Source organism: Mustelus asterias, chromosome 22, assembly GCF_964213995.1.
Source record: "Mustelus asterias chromosome 22, sMusAst1.hap1.1, whole genome shotgun sequence".
Classification (NCBI taxonomy): domain Eukaryota; kingdom Metazoa; phylum Chordata; class Chondrichthyes; order Carcharhiniformes; family Triakidae; genus Mustelus; species Mustelus asterias.
In genome coordinates this window covers 1,496,318-1,520,949 of record NC_135822.1, presented here as the reverse complement: position 1 = coordinate 1,520,949, position 24,632 = coordinate 1,496,318, and the positions used below count along the sequence as shown (strand labels likewise).

Below are 24,632 nucleotides of genomic sequence, written 5' to 3'. Positions count from 1 at the left end.
GGCCGAAGGGCCTGTTTGTGCTGTGGCTTTCTATGTTCTATGTTCTATTTAGGAAATAATTTCAGAAGGTTGATTTCTTGGCTTGGTACGCTTTTAAGGTTGTAAACATGATCAGATTGTGATACTGCCTTCAAATTTCCTTCCAATGTGAATCTATTTTTAATTGAAAAATATACCTTCAGGTAAAGCAATGGCTTATGAAGTTGGTGAGTGTTTTTCTACAATAAACGGCAAAGTAAGTGGAACAAACATCTTCTTGAATAAAGCAAGTACTTTCAAAAAAATTCCTTCAGTTTCCATGGTAACTACTCAATTTTAAAAGTCTTACAGATTAGTTTGATCATACTTTTCTTCTTTCTTCTAGAGTGCAACCTGTTCTTTTAGTTAGATCTTCCCTGTTATTACTGTAAATATCATCTTCATGCTATTTTCATTCTTTACTCTCCAAGGTTAGTTTCTGTTTAAGAGTTTCCTTTACTTTATACTTTTGGCATCTTGTTCTGGCCAGTTTTCTGTCTGGAATATTCCAGTACCTCACCCAACTGCTGATCTTATCGATGTGAACACAGTAGGCTTTTCAAATGTTGCATCAGGGTCATCATATCCATTACATGACAGTTGAATATGATTATGCTCCCAGCTGAGGCCCCCCTTTCCTCCAAGGTGAGAGATTTGGATAGAAGGCTGGGAATAATCCAGGGGAATTGTGTGGCTAACTGTGTTAGTCCAGATGCTACCCTGACTGGGATCAGCTGGGATCAGTTCAGGTAATAAACCTTTCCTTGTGCAAGAGTTGATGGCTAAGCAAATGGATTAAGTTTTGATTTGTATGAACTCATGAAGAGGTCACTGCGATGAAGTGTGAATATATGACCAACCCCCAGTGAAAGATTGTAAGGTTGTTCCGTGCTCCCAACAAGAAGCTGCGTTCACAGAGAGGGAAGATCATCGAGGGAGTGGGAATCAAAGCTGCGCTGTTAGATTTCAGAGATCCATCTTCTGAAAGCATCATTGAAATTTACCCGAGCATTTTTCATTTCTTTATAATATCTACTATACCAATGACCTGGTATGGCTGATGCGTTCTGTATAATGATTTAATCTTGCAGGTAGAATTGAAGCTATTGTATATAACTGCTATAGTTGCGTGTCTGTTGTTATTGTGGAAGCATTTGCTTTGTGGCTTTTGGAAAAATATGTTTGTATCACCTGTTCAGCTCCTCATTTGCTTGTCCAAATTATTATCACGGGGTTGATGCTGGAGACTGTTCGCTAAACAATGGCTCAATGACTTGTGTATTTGGATAGATTTTGGTTTTGTGGAAGCTAGGAATAAGTTTGCGTGAAACCCATAGAGTTACAAGTTTAAAATATTCCTTCAGCGTCTTTTAATATCCTGCATTTCGGCACAAATTCCTCATGAGGTTCCTGCTCTGCAGGGAAAAGACTAGATAAAGAAAAATGTCTAAAGGTATTTAACATTCCAGTAAAGGTGTTTTTTGATGATTCTGAAATTTAAAGTTCATTTATTTGATTAAATATCAGTCTACAACTATGATGAAGGCACTTTTAAATATTCCTTCCTTATCTCATCTGTAGGGCATAAGTTGTAGGATCATTTCAATGCTGCTTTATCAAAAGTATCTATTGGTCTGAATTATATGCTGGTATTGATGGCAAATTAGTCGGGATTCACCATCATAAGACCATAAGACACAGGAGCAGAATTAGGCCACTTGGCCCATCTGCTCCGCCATTCAATCATGGCTGATATTTTTCTCATCCCCCATTCTCCTGCCTTTTCCCCATAACCCTTAGAGTTCTTAGAATGCTGTCGCGATTGTTTCCTCAAACAGTATGTTACAGAACCTACGAGGGTGCAAGCTATCCTGGATCTGGTCCTGTGTAATGAGGCAGGTAAAATAAATGATCTCCTTGTGAGGGATCCTCTTGGAATGAGTGATCACAATATGGTTGAATTTCTAATACAGATGGAGGGTGAGAAAGTAGGGTCCCCAAACCAGTGTCCTCTGCTTGAACAAGGGGGATTACAATAGGATGAGGGCAGAGTTGGCTAATGTAGACTGGGAACACAGACTAATTGGTGGGACAGTTGAGGAACAGTGGAGGATTTTTAAGGAGATTTTTCTCAGTACCCAGGAAAAATATATTCCAGTGAAAAAGAAGGAATGTAAGAAAAGGGATAACCAGCCATGAAGATAAAGGGCAGTATCAAATTAAAAACCAATGCATACAGAGTAGCCAAGATTAGTGGGGAATTAGAGGATTGGGAAGGCTTTAAAAAGCAACAAAGAACTACTAAGAAAGCAATAAAGAAAGGAAAGATAGAGTATGAAAGTAAACTAGCATAAAATATAAAAACTGATAGTAAGAGTTTTTACAAATATATAAAAAGGAAAAGATTGGCTAAAGTAAATGTTGGTCTCTTAGAAGATGAGAACGGGGATTTAATAATGGGAAACGAAGAAATGGCTGAGGCCTTAAGCAAGTTTTTTGTGTCAGTCTTCACAGTGGAGGACACAAATAGCATACCAAAAATAGACGGTCATGGGACTGTAGGGGGTGAGGACCTTAAAACGATCACTATTACTAAAGAGGTAGTGCTGGGTAGGCTAATGGGACTAAAGGTAGACAAGTCCCCTGGTCCGGATGGAATGCATCCCAGGGTACTAAAAGAAACGGCAGAAGTAATAGCAAATGCATTAGTTGTAATTTATCAAAATTCACTGGACTCTGGGGAGGTGCCAGCTGATTGGAAAACAGCTAATGTAACGCCACTGTTTAAAAAAGGAGGCAGACAAAAGGCACGTAACTACAGGCCGGTTAGCTTAACATCCATAGTTGGGAAAATGCTGGAATCTATCATAAAGGATGAAATAGCAGGACACCTGGATAAGAATGGTTCAATCAAGCAGATGCAGCATGGATTCAGGAAGGGAAAGTCATGTTTGACTAATTTACTGGAGTTTTTTGAGGAGGTGACGAGTGCGGTTGACAGGGTGAACTGGTGGATGTATTGTATTTGGATTTCCAGAAGGCTTTCGAGGTATGGGGAAGGTATCAGGGTTAAGGGTGGGTACCGGTAGACAGGAAGCTGGGTTGAAGTGTGTCTACTTCAATGCAAGGAGCATCCGGAACAAGGTAGATGAACTTGGGGTGTGGATTGGTACTTGGGACTACGATGTTGTGGCCATTACGGAGACATGGGTAGAACAAGGACAGGAATGGTTGTTGGATGTTCCGGGGTATAGATGTTTCAGTAAGTGTAGGGAAGCTGGGAAAAGAGGTGGAGGAGTAGCATTGTTAATCAAGGATAGTTTAACGGCTCTGGAAAGGCACTTCGAGGGGGATCTGCACACTGAGGTAATATGGGCTGAGGTTAGAAATAGGAAAGGAGCGGTCACGTTGTTAGGAGTTTACTATAGGCCCCCAAATAGTAATAGAGATGTGGAGGAAGAAATTGCGAAGCAGATTATGGATATGTGTGGGGGTCACAGGGTAGTTGTCATGGGAGACTTTAACTTTCCAAATATTGATTGGAACCTTTGTAGGTCAAATAGTTCGGATGGGGCAGTTTTTGTGCAGTGTGTGCAGGAGGGTTTCCTGACACAATATGTGGATAGGCTGACAAGAGGTGGGGCCACATTGGATTTGGTACTGGGAAATGAACCGGGCCAATTTTAGATTTGGTTGTGGGAGAGCACTTTGGAGATAGTGACCACAATTCGGTGTCTTTTGTTATTGCAATGGAGAGGGATAGGGCCGTACGGCAGGGCAAGGTTTACAATTGGGGAAGAGGTAATTATGATGCGATTAGGCAAGAATTAGGGAGCATAAGATGGGAACAGAAACTGTCAGGGAAAGGCACTAATGAAAAGTGGAACTTTTTCAAGGAACAAATACTGGGTGTCCTTGATAGGTATGTCCCTGTCAGGCAGGGAGGAAATGGCCGAGTGAGGGAACCATGGTTCACGAAAGAGGTGGAATGTCTTGTGAAAAGGAAGAGGGAAGCTTATGTAGGGATGAGGAAACAAGGTTCAGATGGCTCTATTGAGGGTTACAAGTTAGCAAGGAATGAGCTGAAAAAGGGGCTTAGGAGAGCTAGGAGGGGACACGAAAAGTCCTTGGCGGGTCGGATCAAGGGAAACCCCAAGGCTTTCTACTCTTATGTGAGGAATAAAAGAATGACCAGGGTGAGGTTAGGGCCGGTCAAGGACAGTAGTGGGAATTTGTGTATGGAGTCAGTAGAGATAGGCGAGGTGATGAATGAATATGTTTCTTCAGTGTTCACCAAGGAGAGGGGCCATGTTTTTGAGGAAGAGAAGGTGTTACAGGCTAATAGGCTGGAGGAAATAGATGTTCGGAGGGAGGATGTCCTGGCAGTTTTGAATAAACTGAAGGTCGATAAGTCCCCTGGGCCTGATGAAATATATCCTAGGATTCTTTGGAGGCAAGGGATGAGATTGCAGAGCCTTTGGCTTTGATCATTGGGTCCTCACTGTCCACGGGGATGGTGCCAGACTACTGGAGAATGGTGAATGTTGTTTCTCTGTTTAAGAAAGGGAATAGAAATGACCCTGGTAATTATAGACCGGTTAGTCTTACTTCGGTGGTTGGTAAATTGATGGAAAAGGTCCTTAGGGATGGGATTTACGACCATTTAGAAAGATGCGGATTAATCCGGGATAGTCAGCACGGATTTGTGAAGGGCAAGTCGTGCCTCACAAATTTGATAGAATTTTTTGAGGAGGTAACTAAGTGTGTTGATGAAGGTAGGGCAGTTGATGTCATATACATGGATTTTAGTAAGGCGTTTGATAAGGTCCCCCATGGTCGGCTTATGATGAAAGTAAGGAGGTGTGGGATAGAGGGAAAGTTGGCCGATTGGATAGGTAACTGGCTATCTGATCGAAGACAGAGGGTGGTGTTGGATGGAAAATGTTCGGACTGGAGGCAGGTTGCTCGCGGAGTGCTAGATTTGGTTGTGGGAGATCAGTGCTTGGTCCTCTGCTATTTGTGATTTTTATTAATGACTTCGAGGAGGGGGCTGAAGGGTGGATCAGTAAATTTGCTGATGACACCAAGATTGGTGGAGTAGTGGATGAGGTGGAGGACTGTTGTTGACTGCAAAGAGACATAGATAAGATGCAAAGCTGGGCTGAAAAATGGCAGATGGAGTTTAACCTTGATAAATGTGAGGTGATTCATTTTGGTAGGACTAATTTAAATGTGGATTACAGGGTCAAAGGTAGGGTTCTGAAGACTGGAGGAACAGAGAGATCTTGGGGTCCATATCCACAGATCTCTAAAGATTGCCACTCAAGTGGATAGAGCTGTGAAGAAGGCCTATAATGTGTTAGCTTTTATTAACAGGGGGTTGGAGTTTAAGAGCCGTGGGGTTATGCTGCAACTGTACAGGACCTTGGTGAGACCACATTTGGAATATTGTGTGCAGTTCTGGTCACCTCACTATAAGAAGGATGTGGAAGCGCTGGAAAGAGTGCAGAGGAGATTTACCAGGATGCTGCCTGGTTTGGAGGGTAGGTCTTATGAGGAAAGGTTGAGGGAGCTAGGGCTGTTCTCTCTGGAGCGGAGGAGGCTGAGGGGAGACTTAATAGAGGTTTATAAAATGATGAAGGGGATAGATAGAGTGAACGTTCAAAGACTATTTCCTCGGGTGGATGGAGCTATTACAAGGGGGCATAACTATAGGGTTCATGGTGGGAGATATAGGAAGGATATCAGAGGTAGGTTCTTTACGCAGAGAGTGGTTGGGGTGTGGAATGGACTGCCTGCAGTGATAGTGGAGTCAGACACTTTAGGAACATTTAAGCGGCTATTGGATAGGCACATGGAGCACACCAGGATGATAGGGAGTGGGATAGCTTGATCTTGGGTTCAGATAAAGCTCGGCACAACATCGTGGGCCGAAGGGCCTGTTCTGTGCTGTACTGTTCTATGTTCTATGATAAGGTGCCTCACAAAAGGTTACTGCAAAAGATAAACGTGCACGGAGTTGGGGGTAAAGTGTTAGCGTGGATTGAAGATTGGCTATCTAACAGAAAACAGAGAGGAGGTATAAATGGGTGCTTTTCTGGTTGGCAATCCGTGACTAGTGGCGTGCCGCAGGGATCGCTGCTGGGGCCTCAACTATTTACCATGTACATAGATGATTTGGAGGAGGGGACCGAGTGTAGGGTAACAAAGTTTGCGGATGACACAAAGATGAGTGGGAAAGCGAATTGCGTGGAGGATGCTGAAAGTCTACAGAGAGATTTTGATAGGCTAAGTGAGTGGGCGAGGATCTGGCAGATGGAGTATAACGTTGGTAAGTGTGAGGTTATCCACTTTGGAAGGAAGAATAGGAAAAGTGACTATTATTTAAACGGTGAAAAATTACAACATGCTACTGTGCAGAGGGACCTGGGGGTCCTTGTGCATGAATCACAAAAACATAGTTTGCAGGTGGTCAAGAAGGCAAATGGAATGTTGACCTTTATCGCGAGAGGGATGGAGTATAAAAGCAGGGAGGTCATGCTGCAACTGTACAAGGTGCAGGTGAGGCTGCACCTAGAGTACTGTGTACAATTTTGGTCCCCTTATTTAAGAAAGGATGTATTGGCTTTGGAGGGGGTACAGAGAAGGTTCACCAGGTTGATTCCGGAGATGAGGGGGTTAGCTTATGAGGAGAGATTGAGTAGACTGGGCCTGTGCTCCTTGGCGTTTAGAAGGTTGAGGGGAGATCTTATAGAGACATATAAGATAATGAAGGGGCTAGACAGGGTAGAAACATCGAGATTGTTTCCACTTACAATGGAAACAAGAACTAGGGGGCATCGCCTCAAAATACGGGAGAGTCAATTTAGAACAGAGTTGAGGAGGAACTTCTTCTCCCAGCGGGTAGTGAATCTTTGGAATTCTCTGCCCAATGAAGCGGTAGAGGCTACCTCATTAAATGTGTTTAAGTCACAGATAGATAGATTTTTAACCATTAAGGGAATTAAGGGTTATGGGGAGCGGAAGGGTAAGTGGAACTGAACCCACTATCAGATCAGCCATGATCTTATTGAATGGCGGAGCAAGCTTGAGGGGCCAGATGGCCTACTCCTGCTCCTATTTCTTATGTTCTTATAACCCCTGATCCCCTTATTAATCAAGAACCTATCCATCTCTGTCTCAAAGACACTCAATAACCTGGCCTCCATAGCCTTTTGCGGTAAAGAATTCCACAGATTCGCCATTCTCTGGCTGAAGAAATTTCTCCTCATCTCTCCTCATCACTCCGTTCAAACCAGCAAAAGAATCAGGAGGCCAGACATGTGCAGGGTAATGTGGAAATCCAGATGTTGCAGTCAGTGAGTCGATCTCCCCCAGAACTTGAGCTACAGAGGTTCCCATCGACTCCCTCAGCCATCATGAATCGATGGGGATTTCCACTTTTACTCTGTGAATCTTGATGTAAAAACTCTGGAAAGTTATATCCTTGTTGAATGAGGCGTAACCGGGTTTTAACAATGTACTGACTTCATAATTACCGCTGCGTATCCTCAAAGGGTAAGGGGAAACCACCAAAAATCCACAAGCTTCACCAGCTCCTTGCGAGTAACTGTATTTCTTTTTAGGTTGCCCTTGCTTCATTTTGATTGCAAAGTCCAGGTCAATACGGTTTTGTAATAATTCTATGAAACATTCTAATACAGTTAGTCGATTCTCAATCTGTGACAGCAATCTGAAGTTAACAAGCAGACGGACTTGTTTAAACATGGAATTGAGCTCAGTTTTAATTTCATTGGGGAAGAAAACACGGAGAAGCCAGGAGGCAATTAAAATCCAACAGGCAAAGGAGCTCTGTAAAACACCATTTAGTAGCTGTCATATCTCTCTCTTCCCACCAGGAAACTGTCTGTACTGGAGGGGGTTTCCTTCTAACTTTCATTTTCCCGAATAATTTGCATCAGTGAAAGATAATCCCTCTCCAAGTTACATCAGGAGTTCTGAAAGAGAAATAGCTAATGTTTTAAGTCAGTTTGACTCTTCAGAGTCTTTTATTTAAATGTATCTGTGGGATTTTTAGGGCTATAAATGGAAGCTGATGTTTTCTTCGTCAGAAAAACTGTTCAAAAGAGAATGCTTAACTCTTTCTCTCTCCCGCTCTCTCTCCTCCCTCTCTCTCCTCTAGTCTCTCTCTTTCCCGCTCTCTCTCTCTCTCTCCCTCTCTCTCTCCCTTGCCTTGAAAGCTGCAGCAATTTTTGTAGGTCATTTTCATTCACAATGTATTTAACAATCACATGCTGGACTGTCTTGAAGCCCCATTTGTGGAGGAGGTGTAATGTCGCTGCCCGTAGAGTTGCAGATCCTGTTGATCACTGACTGAGAAAGGTGGAACCATAGAGGCTTTATTGCTGGATCGCTCACCAGAGCTTTGGTGATATTGATGTCAACCCAGAGGATGCAGCATTTGCCCTTTTTGTCAAAACCTGCATCACTCAAAGCATTCAAAGAGCTCCAGAGAGATTTGTATGATTCGAGTTGAGGTTCTGAAGGTTTTCATAGAATGGCAGTTCTGCATTGGATTCAGTGATCAAACCATTGCAGCATTTTTGCTTTCCAGTGCATGTCAGGAAGTCGAATGTTAGGCAGAACCGCACAGCCTATCAACTATTCTTCTCAAATCGGAGTCAACTGCAAAGTTAGAAAATACTGTTTTAGATTCTGCAATCCAAATCGTTATTGTAAATTGTGAAGAGTGGTGACCCCCAGCACTGACCCCTGGCCCCACCCTCTGCCAACCTAATTAACAAGCCTTTTCTCCCACTCTATGCTTCATATCTTTAATCCATTCTGCCACTTAATTCTCCTGATTCCTCATTCTCTGACTTACATAAGAGCATAAGAACTAGGAGCAGGAGTAGACCATCTGGCCCCTCGAGCCTGCTCCGCCATTCAATAAGATCATGGCTGATCTTTTTGTGGACTCAGCTCCACTTACCCTCCCACTCACCATAACCCTCAATTCCTTTACTGTTCAAAAATCTATCTATCCTTGCCTTAAAATCATTCAATGAGGTAGCCTCACCTGCTTCACTGGGCAGGGAATTCCACAGATTCACAACCCTTTGTGTGAAGAAGTTCCTCCTCAACTCAGTCCTAAATTTGCTTCCCCTTATTTTGAGGCTATGCCCCCTAGTTCTAGTTTCACCTGCCAGTGGAAACAACTTCCCTGTTTCTGTCTTAACTATTCCCTTCATAATCTTGTATGTTTCTATAAGATCTCCCCTCATTCTTCTGAATTCCAATGAGTATAGCCCCAGTCTACTCAGTCTCTCCTCATAAGCCAACCCTCTCAACTCTGGAATCAACCTAGTGAATCTCCTCTGCACCCCTTCCAGTGCCAGTATATCCTTTCTCAAGTAAGAAGAACAAAACTGTACACAGTACTCCAGGTGTGTCCTCACCAGCACCTTATACAACTGCAACATAATCTCGCTGTTTTTAAACTCCATCCCTCTAGCAATGAAGGACAAAATTCCATTTGCCTTCTTAATTACCTGCAAACCAACTCCTTGAGATTCCTGCACAAGGACACCCAGGTCCCTCTGCACAGCAGCATGCTGCAATTTTTTACCATTTATATAATAGTTCATTTTGCTGTTATTCCTACCAAAATGTATGACCTCACATTTACCAACATTGTACTCCATCTGCCAGACCCTCGCCCACTCACTTAGACTTGCGTCATTCGTCTATCATGGGGCACCTTATCAAAAGTCTTTTTAAAATCCAGATAAAGTACATTCTTTGGATAGCCACCATCTTGCCCTCTCTGTTGCCTCCTCAAAAAATTCAACAATGTTGGTCAAGCAAGATTTCCCCTTTCCATGCTGACTATTCATTGTAATATTTTCTGTAACAGTTGTGTGAGGTACCTGTTAGAGTTAAGAACAACAACTTGTATTTATATAGCACCTTTAATGGAACAAAAAATCCCCAAGCTTCACGGGAAATATGAAGTAAAATCTGACACCAAGCCAGATGTGACATTAGTGCATATAGTCAAAGACTTGGTCAAAGTAGTAGATTTTAAACAGCATCTTAAAGGAGCAAAGAGAGTTAGGCAGGTAGAGGTTTAGAGCTTAATAAACTGGAAGTTTCAATGTACAAATTATCCCCTTATGATATCGAAATATCAAGTATGAAGGTACCATGCATTTAAATGAACAAGCTGAAACAGAGAGTTGTGGGGGTTGGAAGAGATTACAGAGATAAAGACAGACCAGAACATAGAGAGATCTGAAAACAAGGATGGAAATTTTAAACTCAAGGCATTGTTTAACTGGGAACTGAAATTTCTTCACCCAGAGAGTGGTGAATGTGTGGAATTCACTGCCACCGAATGTAGTTGAGGCCAAAACAAAGAACAAAGAACAGTACAGCACAGGAAACAGGCCCTTCGGCCCTCCAAGCCTGTGCCGCTCATTGGTCCAACTAGACCAATCGTTTGTATCCCTCCATTCCCAGGCTGCTCATGTGACTATCCAGGTAAGTCTTAAATGATGCCAGCGTGCCTGCCTCCACCACCCTACTTGGCAGCGCATTCCAGGCCCCCACCACCCTCTGTGTAAAAAACGTCCCTCTGATATCTGAGTTATACCTCGCCCCTCTCACCTTGAGCCCGTGACCCCTCGTGATCGTCACCTCCGACCTGGGAAAAAGCTTCCCACTGTTCACCCTATCTATACCCTCCATAATTTTGTACACCTCTATTAGGTCTCCCCTCATTCTCCGTCTTTCCAGGGAGAACAAACCCAGTTTACCCAATCTCTCCTCATAGCTAAGACCCTCCATACCAGGCAAACCTCCTCTGTATTCTCTCCAAAGCCTCCACGTCCTTCTGGTAGTGCGGCGACCAGAACTGGACGCAGTACTCCAAATGTGGCCTAACCAGCGTTCTATACAGCTGCAACATCAGATTCCAGCTTTTATACTCTATACCCCGTCCTATAAAGGCAAGCATACCATATGCCTTCTTCACCACCTTCTCCACCTGTGCTGCCACCTTCAAGGATTTGTGGACTTGCACATCTAGGTCCCTCTGTGTTTCTATACTCTTGATGGCTCTGCCATTTATTGTATAACTCCCCCCTACATTAGTTCTTCCAAAATGCATCATTTCTCCGCCCAATTTTCCAGCCTATCTATATCCTGCTGTATTGTCCGACAATGTTCATCGCTATCCGCAAGCCCAGCCAACTTCGTGTCATCCGCAAACTTGCTGATAACATCAGTTACACCTTCTTCCAAATCATTTATATATATCACAAATAGCAGGGGTCCCAGTACAGAGCCCTGCGGAACACCACTGGTCACAGACCTCCAGCCGGAAAAAGACCCTTCGACTGCTACCCTCTGTCTGATTTCAAGAAGCAATTATATATACCTCTTGGAGCTAAAGGGATCATGGGATATGGGGGGGAGGGGGATCAGGATATTGAATTGGATGATCAGCCATGATCAAAATGAATGGTGGAGCAGGATCGAAAGACCAAATGGCCTACTCCTGCTTCTAGTTTCTATGTTTTGATGGGTCAATGTACATGAGGGTGATGGGGAAATGGGATTTTGGTGGAGGTTAGGAGAGGAGCAGCAGAGTTTTGGATGATCTCAGGTTTCCTGAGGGTGAAATAAGGGAGGTCACCAGGCGGGCATTGGAATAGTCCAAGTAACGAAACTCACCAATGTTTTAAAATAAAAGCTTTGGGGCTGCATTTAGTGAAGAGATAAAGGAGTGAGTTTGTGACAGATTTCCATATCCTTGTGAATGGAGCGAGTTTTGTGGCTGCCTCTGTGTTTTTGTCTACATTAAAGCACCATTGTTGCAACATGCTGTCATTCGCCAGGTCTTGCACAGTCAGTTCTGCTGTTCTGGCAAGGAGCCAATAGTTTCACACACTGATCCAGCTTGATATGGCAAACACACATAACTACTGGCATATTCAGCCGGAGCAGGGAGGAAAAAGCTCAAACTAACAAGGGTAAGGAAGAAGAAATGGTCACCTGTCCTACTCTGATCTAACATGCTGGACATGCATGTTGAGAGGAAGAATAGTTAGACTTTCCAGGTCAGCCAACATGCCTAAAAATCAACTGCTGCAGCTAAGTCCAGACATGGAAAGGACTGCGGGCTCGCCGTTCCAATACTGGACTGATATTGTGAGTAGACCTTGTCAATGTATGAGTCGCTTTTAATCATTAACTCTCTGCCTGAGTACTTGCAGAAAGTGTAATTGCAGGTAGATAGTTACATCCTTTGGAACATACTCGAAGAGCTATTTGCATGTTTTTGTTGTTCTGTCCTTGGCTTTGGTCCCTGACTTCACTGAAAGTTAATAGTTGGGTTTGTTTTTTTCTGAAGTAACTCTGCTGAATGATGTCGTGTTACTTACAAACAATTAAAATTGAAATCTGCAGCAAAACCCAACTGCAATGAACTGGCTTCTTAAAACCCTGATACAATTACAAAGGAAAATGCTAAATTATTCTGCAGAGCTTCTTTACAAGTGGCATTTATGAGGTTTCTGATGTTGGTCACTAAAATCTTTTGTAAAATGCAATCCACCCAAAAATACTCACTCGACAGAAAATTACAGTTTAAAAAGATCAGAAAGTCTAAAAGACTTTTAAAAAATTCAAATCTTAATCGCAAAAATATGCAAGCTATCTTCCTGTTGTATAAAGCACCTTTTCATCATCTAGCTTCACCTTTCATTCCGGGTCTCCAGTCTTCTTGGTGCTGACCATATCTTCATCTCAACTTTCTCTCTCATTCAATGGGAAAGTGTTACTCCTGTCGAGATGTTGTAATCTCCAATCTGTATCTCTTGTAGTGGATGGTTATTGAGGCAGGTCCATCGCAGTGCTCAATATAATGTTGGAAATTCTCAATTGAAACAGTTAGCTGACCTTCCATTGATGTTGGATATGATAAAAATTGAAGAGTAGGCATGAGGGGTGTGAAGCATTTTCTCTCAAGTGTTCATACGGCCTCGCATTCCCCCATCACCCCGTGCTCATTGACATTCAATGGCTCTTGATGTGGCAGTACCTCAATTTAAAACGTCTACCCTTGTGTTCAAATTCCTGCAAGGTCTTGTCTAATTCTGTATCCCCCAGCCCTACCATCCTTCGAGATGGCTACACTCTCCCAATTACAGTCTCAAGTGCATCTCCCATTTTAATCCCTCCATTACTGGTGGTTTTTTCACCAGCTACTTGGGTCCTAAGCTCTGCAATTTCCTCCTTTAAACATCTCCACCTCTCTTATCTATTTTTCCTCATTTAGGACACTTTTTTTACAACCTAACACTTTGACAAAGCTTTTGTCCTAATATCTCTCTCCATGTGGTTCTGTGTCCGACTCAGTTGATGATGCTGCTGAAGGAATATTTTTACTGTGTTAAAGGCACTGTATCAAAGCAAGTGGTTGGATGCTACCATAGTTACAGTGTGTTCCATTATATGATTGTACTCCAAGGAGCGAGCACAGTGACTTGGTGGGTGTGAAGGAAGAGGTTCCAATGCATTCTAGAGTGGACGGAAGGATTAAGGTCAGAGCTAATCTTCAGAGGTGCTTTCAGAATGGGCATTGCGAAAGATTAGTGAGGTCCAGGTGCTGCCTTTGCAATCTCAGTGCATGAGCAACATTTCAGTCAGTAAATGTGTTGCTTGCTAAATGGACAGTTTGCTGCAGTGTACAGACACTTCACAAAGTGAACCTTTCATTAGCCACACAGGCTTGGGTTGCCCAGTGAAAGGCAACAAGAGAAAGCATTCTCAAATCCCACAGAATAGTTCGCCTATGAAGAGGAATGCAGAAAAAGGAGTGGAAAATAGGATGATGGGAATGGAATATATTAATGGCCCAAATCTTTATTCTCCAGAGGGACCTATCCTGGAGGTATCCCAGAAGATTCATTGCAGGACTCCTCAGAATTCCCCACATACTGCATCTAGAACCTTCTAAAACCCTAATTTAACAATTCCAACTCATTTAGCAGAATAGTTAGCCAGGAACAGTTAGAAAGATTAAAACCAATTCCAACTCCTGACCTCGCTGATGCCCCCACTGGACTCCCCGACTGAATTCCCTGTCTAAACCTCCTGACTGCCCTCCCTGTACCACTCATTGTCCACCCGACTTCTCAACTCTTTCGTTCACCCCCCCCGCCTCCCAACCACCAAACTACCCCCCCCCCCCCCGAAACCTTCCTCACTGACTTCCCCCACACCCCACAACTATCCCCCACACATCCCACAACTATCCCCCCGCGCCCCGCAACTATTCCCCCCATGCCCCGGAACTATCCCCCCGCGCCCCGCAACTATCCCCCCGCGCCCCACAACTATTCCCCCGCGCACCCCGCAACTGTCCCCTCGCGCACCCCGCAGCTGTCCCCCGCCCGCAACTGTCCCCCGCCCGCAACTGTCCCCCCAGCCCCAGCTACACGTTGACCATTTGACTACCTCCCCCAGCTGACCATCCGGACTCCTCGCTACTCCCCCATTTCCTAAATACTCCCCTGACCCATTTAATTCGCACACTTGCCTTCTCTCCAGTTTGTTAAAGTGACTTTGGCACATTTAATATTATCAGAATGTGGCACTGGAGCTGTAAAAAGGGGGTATGGCTTTGCTTCCCCCGATGATCCTGCACTTGGAGGAAAGGACTCCAAGAACCGGTTTACTCCCTGGTGGTAGTTTCCCTCCGTGGAACACTCAGCCCATTGTCTTGTGACTATCCCCTCTGGGTTGTGTCACACAATTATGGTGTCCTCTTTTCAACACGCTTGTTGTTTTTTTTCTTCCTCTGAGTTTCCACCAGTTTCTCACTTTTTTCTCCTGCTAACTCTGCAGGATTTGATCACACTCTTTATCTCACCCAAGCAGTTATTTTTCACACGTGAACAACTGAATCATAATGCCAGACTATGCAACATGGAGAGCCTCAGAGGCTGACCGGACTCAGTCCTCATCAGACTATAACATCAGAACCCTTTCAGGAGAGAGACCGGGAGAGGGCTTTCCCTGATTTCTGGATACTGAGGTCAAAGTTTGTCACTCCCACTGTCTGATTAGCAAAGACGGGGTGAAACCTGCAAGTTTCCTGGTCTATGTCCCTCAGCTACCCACTGCCCTAACCACATAAATGAAGGAATTCCATGTTTAATTATTTGATATGAGCGGTTATATTGGCATTGTACATTGTTTCACTGGGAAAGAGAAGCAAAACCTCTACTCCTGAGCATACTGTAGTACCGGCATCCCATTGTAATATTATCAGCTCTTGCAATGCCAGAGTTAGTAATTGTTGGGTGGATTTGGAGACGTAAAGAACGTGTCTTTGAAGAAATGAAGGAGGTAATGATATTGCCTCATTATTGAGAACAAGATGCAGTGATTGAGTCATTTGGTGAGGATTGGAGTGCAGGAAACGTACAGTCTGAAGGAGGATGAAGAGGATAGTCTGAAGGTGATGATTGACTTGAAGAGATGTGGAACAGAGCTTTGATTAAGTCAGAGAATGTGTCATCAGATGCAGCACAGACAGCAAGTCTGACAGTGATGGGAGTTTGGAAGTTTACAATGCTAGGCTCTCCCAAATGCTTTAGTGATTGCCAGGGCGCTGACTACAATTCACCAAAATATTTAAGATGTGTGTCCAAGAGGCACAACACAGGAGGAACAAGGTCACCGGTAACCATGGTGAGAAATGTAACTGTGATTAGGGATTACGACAGGTTAGGATTGAATGATACAGACAGTGAATTTCCACATTTTGATCCTGGCCTGATCTCTGACATACAAGTGGGAAACTACAGCCAGCCTTGTATCCCAGAACAAACAGAGGATAAGGATCAGCCACTCCTGCAAGCTGTTGAGTGAGGCCTGCTGGAAAATGTGTGTGGACAGAGGCCAAGAATCAAATTGTGCTCAATTGTGATGCACGTCACAGACAAATTACCTGTGAGCTTGCCTCGCTAGGCAAGCGTATAAAGAATGGTCCCCTGGACGATGCCATTCATTGATTATACCCTGTCAAAGCTATCAGAAAAAGAATTCTTTAAAAATACTGAAATCTTTGGGGCTATAAGAGGGCAATTAATCAGAGAATCACTACAGTGCAGAAGGAGGCCATTTGGCCTATTGAGTCTGCACCAACCACAATCCCACCCAGTCCCTATCCCCATAACGCTACCTATTACAAGTAGTTAAAGTTTATTTATTAGTCACAAGTAAGGCTTACATTAACACTGCAATGAAGTCACTGTGAAATTCCCCGAGTCGCCACACTACAGCACCTGTTCGGGTCAATGCACCTAACCAACACTTCTTTCGGACTGTGGGAGGAAACTGGTGCACCCGGAGGAAACCCACGCAGACACGGGGAGAACGTGCAGACTCCACACAGACAGTGACCCAAGCTGGGAATTGAACCGGGTCCCTGACGCTGTGAAGCAGCAGTGCTAACCACTGTGCCGCTCCAATAATAATATTGCAGCTACGATCCAGTACACACATTTGCTGAAATCATTCTAATTATGCAGATTCTGGGTTAATCATGGCAAAACATATTTAAGGACACATTCTGTGTGCCTCTCTTGTCCACAGCTGGAGAATCAGGTACACAGATTAACTTGCCTGAGAAATGTTGCCCCCAGTTTTCCAGGTGTGTGTCTAATGCACTGATCCACATTCCCTTCACTCAGAGACAGAGCCTCACTTCGCAACGTTTTTGCTTCAGGCTCGCTGTGCGATTCCACTGTTCCTTCAAACTGATATTCTCTTTGTTTCCTCCTTAGAACAGTGACTTCTTTGAAATGATTGAAAAGATGCAGGTAAGATGTTGCTCTTCAACTCCTCGCTGAGTAATTTAAAGTTCAGCAAACACGGTTTTATCTGTTCTGTGCAATACCATGGGATTGCTTTTCAGTACATTATCCCTCTGTCTCAAACTTCACACAGTAAGAAGTTTAACAACACCAGGTTAAAGTCCAACAGGTTTATTTGGTAGCAAAAGCCACACAAGCTTTCGGAGCTCCAAGCCCCTTCTTCAGGTGAGTGGGAATTCTGTTCACAAACAGGGCAGATAAAGACACAAACTCAATTTACATGAATAATGGTTGGAATGCGAATACTTACAACTAATCAAGTCTTTAAGATACAAAACAACTTGAGTGGAGAGAGCAGAGCATCAAACTTCACAAACACTATTAAACAGAAAGGTTGCTATTTCAAATAAATGGTTAATTAATTGTGAACATGGGAAATATGACATTAAAACAGCAGTCATATTTATTGATGGGCATGTGAGCTACAGCAATATATTACCGATTGAAGATAGTCTGATTCTCAGGTTCCTGGTTTTCTGTGGGAGATACTCCAGACAAGGGATTAAAGGTCCTTCAGTAAGAAATCAGGAACTCCAGCCAGTGATGTAGAGTGGGAACAGGGGAGAAACTTTACTTCCAACAGAAAATTAATCTTCCTCCTCTACCCCATTCAGACTGAATTTCCTGATGTGATTTGGTTCTTCCTGTGAACTGATTGCTGAGAACACCTTTGATTCTAAAACATTTCCCCATGATTGGACAGAAGCAAACAGGAAACCTGTTGACCTATCATCCATTGTAGGCAAAAGCTGGAATTTATTAGAAGGAATGTGGCAACTAATCTTTTGTGCAGTAGCATCGCCACTGGAGCAGTGATAGAGACACAAAGTAACGACCTGGGTTCGAATTCTAGTTGGTGTAATTCGAAATCAATAAAAATCAAATTAAATGTCTAATAATGACCATGAAATCGTTGTTGATTGTTGAAAAAACCCATCTGGTTCACTACTGCGTTTTAGGGAAGGAAATCTGCCATCCTTACCTGGTCTGGCCTACATGTGACTCCAGAGCCACAAATTGCTGTTGACACTGGAATGGGCAGTCACGGGCATTCAGCCTTGGATCTTCGGGTAAGCGTTCTCCAAGGCGGCCTTCACAACACACGACAGCGCAGAGTCACTGAGCAGAAACTGATAGCCAAGTTCCGCACACATGAGGACGGCCTAAACCGGGATCTTGGGTTCATGTCACACTATCAGTAACCCCCACAGCTTGCCTCCTGGACTTGCAGAATCTCACTGGCTGTCCTGTCTGGAGACAATACACATCTCTTTAACCTGTGCTTAATGCTCCCTCCACTCACATTGTCTGTATCTTTAAGGCCTGGCTGGCTGTAGAGATTCGCATTCTAATCGATATTCTGTAACTTGATTTTGTGTCTCTGTGTCCTGTTTGAGAGCAGATATCCACTCCATCTGACGAAGGAGCAGCGCTCCAAAAGCTAATGGCATTTGCTACCAAATAAACCTGTTGGACTTTAACCTGGTCTTGTTAAAACTCTACTGTGTTTACCCCAGTCCAACGCCGGCATCTCCACATCATGAATAAACAAAACCAGGGCACTTAGAAAATCATAATATAATTAAGTAAATCCAACACGGTTTTATGAAATTGTGTTTGACAAAATGATAAAGAAACCTTACAACCTTCAAAAAGTAATTGGTTGAGCACTTGAACTATCATAATTTTCAAGGATATGGGAAAAGTGCAGGAAATTGGGATTAGCGTACCTTAGTGGTAGTTATTGTCAGTGCAGACTCGATGGGCCGAAAGGCCTTTTCTGCGCTGTACGACTTTATGACTATGATTCGAGAAATCTGTTAAGTTTTTTGAGGATGTAACAATTAAGATGGATAAGGAATGTAGTGTGTTTTGGTTTTCAGAAGCATATTACAGCAGAGGGTATTACTCAATAATCAAACTCCTGGAATTGGGGGTAATATATTGTCATTGATTGAGGTTTGGCAATTGAACAGAAAACAGAGAGCAGAAACAATTGGACATTTTCAGGTCCACAGGCTGTTCCAATCAATGCTGGGGTCTCACCGATTTACAATATATATTAATAACTTGGATGGGAGGACTGAGTGTAATGTATCGGAGTTTGCTCTCATTCACGGGATGTGGGTGTCACTGGCTGGGCCAGCATTTATTGCCCATTTCTAATTGTCCTTGAACTAAGTGGCTTGCTAGACCATTTCAAAGTTAACCACATTGCTGTGGCTCTGGAGTCACGTTTAGTCCAGACGAGATAAGGACGGCAGATTTCCTTCCCTCAAGGACATTAGTGAACCAGATGGGTTTTTCCAACAATCGGCAATGGTTTCATCATCAGCATTAGATGTTTAATTCGCTTTTTATTGAATTCTAATTTTACCAACTAGAATTCAAACCAGGTGATCAGGTCATTGCCCTGTGTCCCTGGATTACTAGCCCGGTGGCAATCCGGCTACATAATCGCCTACAATACAAAATAATGAGGGAATAAGCAGTGGGGGGGATGCAAAGAGGCTGCAGAGGGGTATCAATGGTTGGGTAACTGAGCAGGAATTGACAAATGGAATACACTGTGACAATGTGTGAAGTGGTTTATAAAATATATATCATTTAAAAGCAGAATATCTTTGGAATGATGAGAAATGGGAAATATTTGTCTTTAGATTAGGTGTACCACCCTAGCCCTACATGATGTGGATGTGGGAGGTTATGTGCTCACGGCAAAGCTGGCCCAACTGCAAGAGGAGATTAACTCCACACTGGAACACCCAGCAACAGGAGCCGGAGATCTCCAGCTGTGCTGGTGCCCAAGCCAGATGGTTCCTTAAGGTTCTGCATTGACTAACGAAAAGTTAATGCAGTGACCACATTCAACTCCTACCCGATACCCTGCCTGAGAGATGGCATAGATAGGGTAGGCAAAGGCGCCTATATCACAAAGATAAATTTACTGGCAGGATACGGGCAGGTACTCTTGCTGCCCACGCAAAGGAAATCTCCACCTCTGTAACTCCAGATGAGTTGCAGTAGTGTTAGGTACTACCATTTGGACTCCAAAATACCCCAACTACCTTTCAAAAGCTGATGAACTGGGGAGTGGTGGCCTTATCTAATTGCATTTGGACCTAGGCAATCTCCTAGTGTACAGCGACACCTAGAAAACCCACTTAGAACAACTGAAAACCTTCTTCCAAAAACAGTCAAAAAGGAAGCAGGACAAAACCTTTTAGCTAAGATGCACAACTAAGAATCTCCAAACCAACTGCTGAAGTCAGTACTACTGGAATTACCCAACTTAACGGCCACAAAATTTCACCATCTCTTCCTACCAGACAAGCCAAAGACTGATACATATATATTTCTTAAATGTTATTTTGGACTCACTACTTATTTCTAATCAGTTTATATGCATGTTGCGTTTAAGATTTTTCTTCTTGTGTTTTAGTATCTAATAAACTCACTCACTCTTTAGCTCAAAATGCCTGATTAAATTGGCTCCTTCAAAACACAAATATATTTAGACTGGGAAAAATTATCCGCAAGGGAAGGGAGCCTTTTTAAATTAACCTTATTGTGACCAACTGAGAGAGTTGAATAAAGACGGGAACCAATTCATCCCTCCTCATCCAGAATCCTAACAAACAGGGGGACCTTGCCTAGGGGTCTGCTATAAGTCACCAACAGTTCCATTTCCCACAGCTGGAACAGTGGTTCCAAGGTTTGTTCCATTTGGGATATGACTTCTTTAATGTTGCAGATGGGGGTGTCCAGAAATAAGGATCACAGTCTGAGGATACAGGATAGACTGTTTGGGACAAAGATGGGAAAAATTTCTTCACCCAGTGAGTGGTCAGCCTAGAGAATTTGCTACCACATAAAGCAGTTGAGGCTAAAACATTGTTTACAAGAAGCAGTTAGATATGTACTTGGGGCAAAGGGGATCGAAGCAGATGTGGGAAGGCAGGAACAGGTTATTTAAGTTGGATGGTCAGCCATGATCACAATGAATGGCAGAGCAGGCTCAAAGGGCCGAATGGTCTTCTGCTCCTATCTTCTATGTTTTCCTCCTTATACTTGCTGCAATCTAAAGGCTGCAAGCATCCTAAACGTATCGCTCCCATTTCACTGGCGACCCTTCAATGGATCTCGAAATAAATCAACCAGTAAATCTCTGATGTAATCTGCTCTGAAGAACGTGAGTGAGAAAACCTGTGCTCTCATTGGTGCAAATTCATTATAATCCACTGCGGAATTTAGGGATTAAGGCAGAAATGAGACGAATAAAACAAACGTTCTGTTAAAATGACAGGGCCTTGTTTTTACTTGCTGGCCTTGCCCCCATGGTGAATGCCATCTTTTGGTGCCCGTTATAACTGTCAATCCCTGTTTATACTATGGGTGGGAATGACTTTAGACTGCGGTAGCATTGACATTAATGATGAAGAGTAGGTTGCTACCAATTATTCAAAATGGTGACAACTTGTCCATCAAACTGCATCATGCTTTGTGTCTGAACCCTTGATGCTGAGGCAGTGGCAATGGGGAAGGAAAGGAGGCAAATCCTGCACTCCGGATCCCACCCCATGTCCTGCCCCATGTGCTCAAATAACTGTGGGTTGAAAATCAGCCTTTCGGTCACAAGAAGAGCAACAGCAGAAATCCATTGCCTCGAGGAAACACCAGCCGCTAAATGAGGGACAGCTGCTGCTAACGGACAGGAAAGGCCTCTGTACCCTCCCCCCGCCCTTTACTGTCTGCTATGGGTGTGAACTGAGTCACAATGAGCACAGGGCTCCAACATGCTGAGCCTATGGAAACGAGCCGGCTGCCACACCCTTTCCCGGTTGGCTACACTAAAGACAAATTGAGTGCTTTGCATTTGTTGCCATCGCTAATCTGCAATGCAAAACCATGGATTTGACAAATAAATTGTTTGCTTGTCACTTGGTTCCTGTGGTATTTGCATCTAACTAATACACTCCACTGTTTTCTCCCCTCTCATGTGGTCTATCATCTAGGGATGCAGAATGGATGAACAGAGATGTCCTCTTCCACCACCTCTTAAAGTATGTGCCATTTGTTGCTGTACCTTGCCAGGTTTATGGTTAAATATTTGTAAGATAACTCTGAACACATTGCTATTAAATACAAGATGCTTGAGGGCTAGTCAGCATAAACTCAATGAACTCAAGTCCTCTACCTCCCCCACCCCCGCCCCACTCCCTCCAAACCCCCCATACCCCGCACCCAGTTTCACAAACAATTTCTACATAAACAGTTGTCTGAGTTCAGAGACACTGAGGGGCACCTTTGGTCTGGACCAGGAAACGAGGTTCAATATTGCCCTCACACTGACAGCACCTTGGCTGGGGTACTGGCACTGTGGGCGTACCTACGCCACATGGACCGCAGTGGTTCAAGAAGGCAGCTCACCACCTTCTCGATGCCGGGCCTTATCGACAATGCACACATTCAATTCCCAAGAATGACATTTTTTGAAGTTCTTGTTCGGAGGGCAAATACTTTGTTCAGAGAGAGAGGGCAAATAACCATGTCAGTACTCTGCGCATCTTAGCAACCAGTTATAGAATAGCGTTGGACTAAAACCAAGGACAGGTCTTTAGGCAGAAAACAAATGATGAAATTCATCAATTTTTATTTCATTCTTGGGATGTGGGCGTTGCTGCCAAAGCTGGCATTTCTAACCCATCCCTCATTGGCCTCATTAATTGAGTGGTTTATTAAGCTACTTCAGAGGGTACACGAGTATGGGGCTGGAGTCACACACAGGCCAGGCCAGGTAAGGACAGAAGGATTTCTTCCTGGTTGAGTTATAACAACAATCCTAAAGCTTCATGATGACTTTTACTGATAGACAATGTTCCCTGTAAGGCGTGCAGTTGTGCAGTGGCTGAGAATGTGCCACACAGTTCGACCACTCCTCCTCATAATTCATGTAGTTGTACACCCTGAATAAACAGGCTGGGCACGAGCGATCATTCTTTTATGATGCATGATGTGCAGTGCCTGTCAATCTCAAAGTCCACACTGTGCAACTAGCCAGCTGCATACAACAGATCGATGTCAGAGACACTGCTGAGAATCAACTGGTTCTTCAATTTCCAAATTTTTAAAATTGAATTCAAACTCTCAAGCTGCCCTTGTGGGATTTGAGATTGCAAGGCCAGTAACAAAGACTAGAGGGTTATAGCCAAAAAATAATGCAATAACCAGAATCAAACACTCTGCAGAGCATTGTTGCTGTTCTGGGAGATTTTTAGTGATCCTGTCTGATTGTCTTCTCCAATGATACTCAGAGCCCCTCCTGCCTGAAAGCCTAAACTTCACTTCGATCTGGTATTGGAGCAGGAACCTTGCTGGGCTTGTGGTTCATTGTGGGGCTGGTTCGTGCACTGACCAATAAACTATCACGGGAAGCTTTCAATGTAAAAATGTCTTTAAAAACATTCATGTGAAACATCGCAGGCTTCAGTGATTGTGTAATAAAATAACATTGTCTTCTATGTTCCAGACTGAAGAAGATTACATTCCTTACCCCAGTGTTCATGAGGTATGGCACCCTGATTGTGTGTTTATTTTTTAATGGCATTTGCCAAAAGAATGCAATTATTTTTGCAACTGGACATGAATCCAGATGTGGAACTGTGTTGTAAAAGGGTCTCCATTGCTGTTGTAAGTTAGCATTCATTTGGATGCTGTGTATCTGCCTAGACTATAGCCAAGCTCTTTGCTCTGTCACACACAGGTTGGAGGCGGTGGGGGTTTTTCCTGCCGGCTGTCCCATTGCTTTTTGGACAGCTGTTGATGGGATTTGATTCCAGCGCCTATAAAGATAAGGACCTACAATTCATTAGGAGAGGTTCTAAATTCAATAAATCGACCATAAGTGCCACCCTTCACAAATGTTATTGCGAGCTTTAGGGGCGTGTTAAATTTTGTGACATGTGGGACAACACACCTGTACCAAGGAGAGCAACTGTACCCCAAGAGGGACTTTTAATCTTTGTTGAAATGTAAGTGGTGGGTGTGACTTCAGTGCTACTGTGTAAAGCCAGAGGGGAGATTTATTTTATACAAAAGGCTTTCAGCATTTTATTGTTTATATAACTAGATTCACTGTTTAGACTCTGGGGAACAAATTTGAAATAATTGCAAAAAGAATTGAAGATGAAGTTTTTAAAAATTCTATCTTCGGAGGAGTTTCATTATCCAAAATTCTATCTTACCAACTATTGCTGAAGCAGATTTCAATTAGATAGATGTTAGCATTCATGTCGAGAGGGCTAGGGTACAAGAGCAGGGCTGTATTTCTGAGGCTGTATAAGGCTCTGGTCAGACCCCATTTGGAGTATTATGAGCAGTTTTGGGCCCCATATCTAAGGAAGGATGTGCTGGCCTTGGAAAGGGTCCAGAGGAGGTTCACAAGAATGATCCCTGGAATGAAGAGCTTGTCGTATGAGTAATGGTTGAGGACTCTGGGTCTGTACTCGTTGGAGTTTAGAAGGATGAGGGAGGATCTTATTGAAACTTACAGGATACTGCGAGGCCTGGATAGAGTGGACGTGGAGAGGATGTTTCCACTAATAGGACAAACTAGAACCAGAGGGCACAACCTCAGGCTAAAGGGACGATCCTTTAAAACAGAGA

General features: G+C 43.6%; 1 protein-coding gene across 6 annotated transcripts in view; it reads left to right on the top strand.

Annotated features, from left to right (window-relative positions):
- The window catches only part of LOC144509679 (rap1 GTPase-activating protein 1-like), a 220,362-nt gene that overhangs the window by 90,996 nt on the left and 104,734 nt on the right, over nucleotides 1-24,632 (top strand). For 2 of the 6 annotated variants that reach the window (XM_078238458.1, XM_078238456.1), the window contains exons 1-4: nucleotides 11,970-12,231; nucleotides 16,878-16,913; nucleotides 21,983-22,030; nucleotides 23,497-23,535. In XM_078238458.1, the coding sequence (XP_078094584.1) occupies nucleotides 12,109-12,231; nucleotides 16,878-16,913; nucleotides 21,983-22,030; nucleotides 23,497-23,535 (246 nt within the window). In that variant the 5' untranslated portion in view covers nucleotides 11,970-12,108. Of the gene's footprint in view, nucleotides 1-11,967; nucleotides 12,232-16,877; nucleotides 16,914-21,982; nucleotides 22,031-23,496; nucleotides 23,536-24,632 lie in introns of those variants that run through there. The other 4 variants (XM_078238457.1, XM_078238454.1, XM_078238460.1 and 1 more) reach the window with 4 other exon arrangements.